Here is a 2,897-nt window from a genome sequence, read left to right on the forward strand (position 1 = left end):
TCAAACTTTTACCTACATGGTACATTATAATTTCTTCTTATAACAATTGTAGTAACTAATATTTATGGAGATGTGCTATGCTCTAAGCAGATTTATGATTCAGTTAATCTTGACCCCAAGAAGTGTTGTTTTCCTTATTTTCACAATGAGAAATCTGAGCCCAGAAGTGAAGGAAAACTCTTCCTATGCTTTTAGGCTTCAGGATACACTGGCTGTCTGCAGATCCCCCTATTCATGATATACGATATCAGACCAAAAATAGATAGGTTCACAGTAGCCCTCTTTAAGCACGAAACATTCGGGCTGGACAAGAGAATGAGCAGAACTGCAGAACAAGTAGAAGTCCAGAAAAGAGGAAGGGTTCCCAGGGCTTCCGATGGGAATGAGTTTGACATGTCGAACTGGGAGGAAGCCAGGAGTCCATGTGTGTAAAGTGACTTCTGAGATGAGAATGAGGCCTCGTGTATGTCCATCCAGGATTCTTAAAGAATCAGAGTATTTCTTCAATGTAATGGAAAGGGGCCAGCAAATTATAAGTACATCGATGATGTGATTGGTTTTACTGATTCTCGTGACAATGTAAACAAACAAACAAAGAAAAAAGTCTGGATGAAAGGAGTGAAGACAGCTGCCAGAGTCTAGAAAAGAGACAATGGGGGCACCTGGGTGGCTGAGTCGGGTGAGCATCCTACATGGGCTCAAGTCATGATCTCAGGGTTTGTGGGTTTGAGCCCGACATCTGGCTCTGCTGACACCTCAGAGCCTGGAGCCTATTTCAGATACCATCTCTTCCTTGATCTCTGCCTCTCTTGGTTCATGCTCTGTCTCTGTCTCAAAAACAAATAAACATTTCAAAATTTTTTTAGAAAAGAGACAACAGTGGTTTAGAAAACCAGAGTGATTGTGGAAGCTTCTTTAAAGTGAGAGGATAGTTAAATTATAACTTGCATTAAAATTTACCATTTCAGTGATAAGTTAGGTATTGGGATGAGAGACATAAAGGTGCCAAGGATAAAAGGCCATGTCTCCTACATGAGAAACCGGGACACCAATGGTGCTACCACTAAGATATGAAAGAAGAGGAACACTTTTTTTCCTCATTCTGATACTGCAAAATAATTACATTTTATAGGTAAATTTGCTGACCAAAGAAAGAATGTGTTCACTATATCAAGAGAATAAGATTGGTAGAGAATCAGGGTCACATCACTTTAGAAACAGATCCTTTTCAAACTTGCAAATTTATATGTGACAAATTTCAGACCTTGACTTTAGGACTAAATTTTCCAAGCTCACCTAGATAAAAATATAATATTAAATCCAACATCATAAAATGATCTACAACAAATACCAGACTACTTGGCTATAATATTTACTTTCACCCATTATTTTTTAATTATTAGCATAAATTCTTTCCCTTTAGTTATGTGGTCTGTACTGACAATTTCTCCTCCTCCATCTCCTTCTCTTACTCCTCCTGCTCCTCCTCCTCATCCTCATCCCCATCCTCCTTCACCTCCTTCTGCTTTTCTCACTCTAGGATTTGGACACTGAAGGACTATGGGCCAAAACAATCACACTTCTCTGCACGGTTTTATTCTGCTCGGCTTCTCGGACCATCCCAAACTGGAAATGGTCCTATCAGGAGTTGTCACTCTCTTCTACTTCATTACGTGGGTGGGTAACACAGCCATCATCCTTGCATCTCTCCTGGATTCCCATCTCCACACACCGATGTATTTTTTCCTCAGGAACCTATCTTTCCTGGATCTATGTTTCACAACCAGCATCATCCCTCAGATGCTCGTTAACTTGTGGGGACCTGACAAGACCATCAGCTATGTGGGCTGTGTCGCTCAACTCTACGTTTACATGTGGTTGGGTTCCACTGAGTGTCTCCTCCTCGCTGTTATGTCCTATGATCGTTTCACAGCTATTTGTAAGCCCCTGCATTATTTGGTAATCATGAATCCACATCTCTGTCTCAAGATGATAATCACAGTCTGGAGCATTAGTTTGGCTGGTTCTGTATTATTATGTACACTCACCCTCAATTTGCCTCGATGTGGAAACAACCTTCTGGACCATTTCTTGTGTGAGTTGCCAGCTATGGTCAAGATAGCATGTATAGACACCACAACAGTTGAAATGTCTGTTTTTGCTTTGGGCATTGTCATTGTCCTTACACCACTCGGCCTTATTCTTATATCCTATGGCTACATCGCCAAAGCTGTGCTGAGAATAAAGTCAAAAGAAGGCCAACAAAAAGCAATTAATACCTGTGGATCTCATCTCACTGTCGTGTCCATCTTCTATGGAACTATTATCTACATGTACCTACAACCAGGTAACAGTGCCTCCAAAGACCAGGGAAAGTTCCTCACCCTCTTTTACACGATCATCACTCCAAGTCTTAACCCTCTCGTTTATACCCTGCGGAACAAGGACATGAAGAATGCATTGAGGAAGCTGGTGACAGTTGACCGTGAATCTACAAAATCAAAGAGGGGCCAAAAGTCATAGAATCGTATTACCCTGGATAAGACAATGAAAAACATTTTCTAATTGTCTTTCCTTGTTTTATTCAAGTGCAATAAACAGTGTTATATTAGTTTTAGGTATACAATGTGATTCAACAATTCTATACATTTATCAATGCTCATCACGTGTACTTTCAATCCCCTTTATCTATTTCACCCATCTCCTCACTCACCTCCCCTCTAGAAATTACTAATTCCCTATACTTAAGAGTCTATTTTTTTATCTCTTTCTTTTCTTTGTTTGTTCATTTGCTTCGATGCCTAAATTCCACATATGAGTGAAATCATACGGTCTTTGTCTTTCTCTGACTGACTTATTTCACTTAGCATTACATGCTCTTACTCAACCATGTTATG

At 40.0% G+C, this 2,897-nt stretch overlaps 1 protein-coding gene across 1 annotated transcript; it reads left to right on the top strand.

The window, feature by feature from the left end:
- Window positions 1-1,560: 1,560 nt before the first annotated feature.
- Window positions 1,561-2,523, top strand: LOC109259455 (olfactory receptor 2W1-like). The gene has a single exon (XM_019437103.2). The coding sequence runs from the start codon at window positions 1,561-1,563 to the stop codon at window positions 2,521-2,523; it is 963 nt and encodes a 320-aa protein (XP_019292648.2).
- The last annotated feature ends 374 nt before the right edge of the window (window positions 2,524-2,897 follow it).

Source organism: Panthera pardus, unplaced genomic scaffold, assembly GCF_024362965.1.
Source record: "Panthera pardus isolate Hobbes unplaced genomic scaffold, ASM2436296v1 HiC_scaffold_17, whole genome shotgun sequence".
NCBI lineage: Eukaryota > Metazoa > Chordata > Mammalia > Carnivora > Felidae > Panthera > Panthera pardus.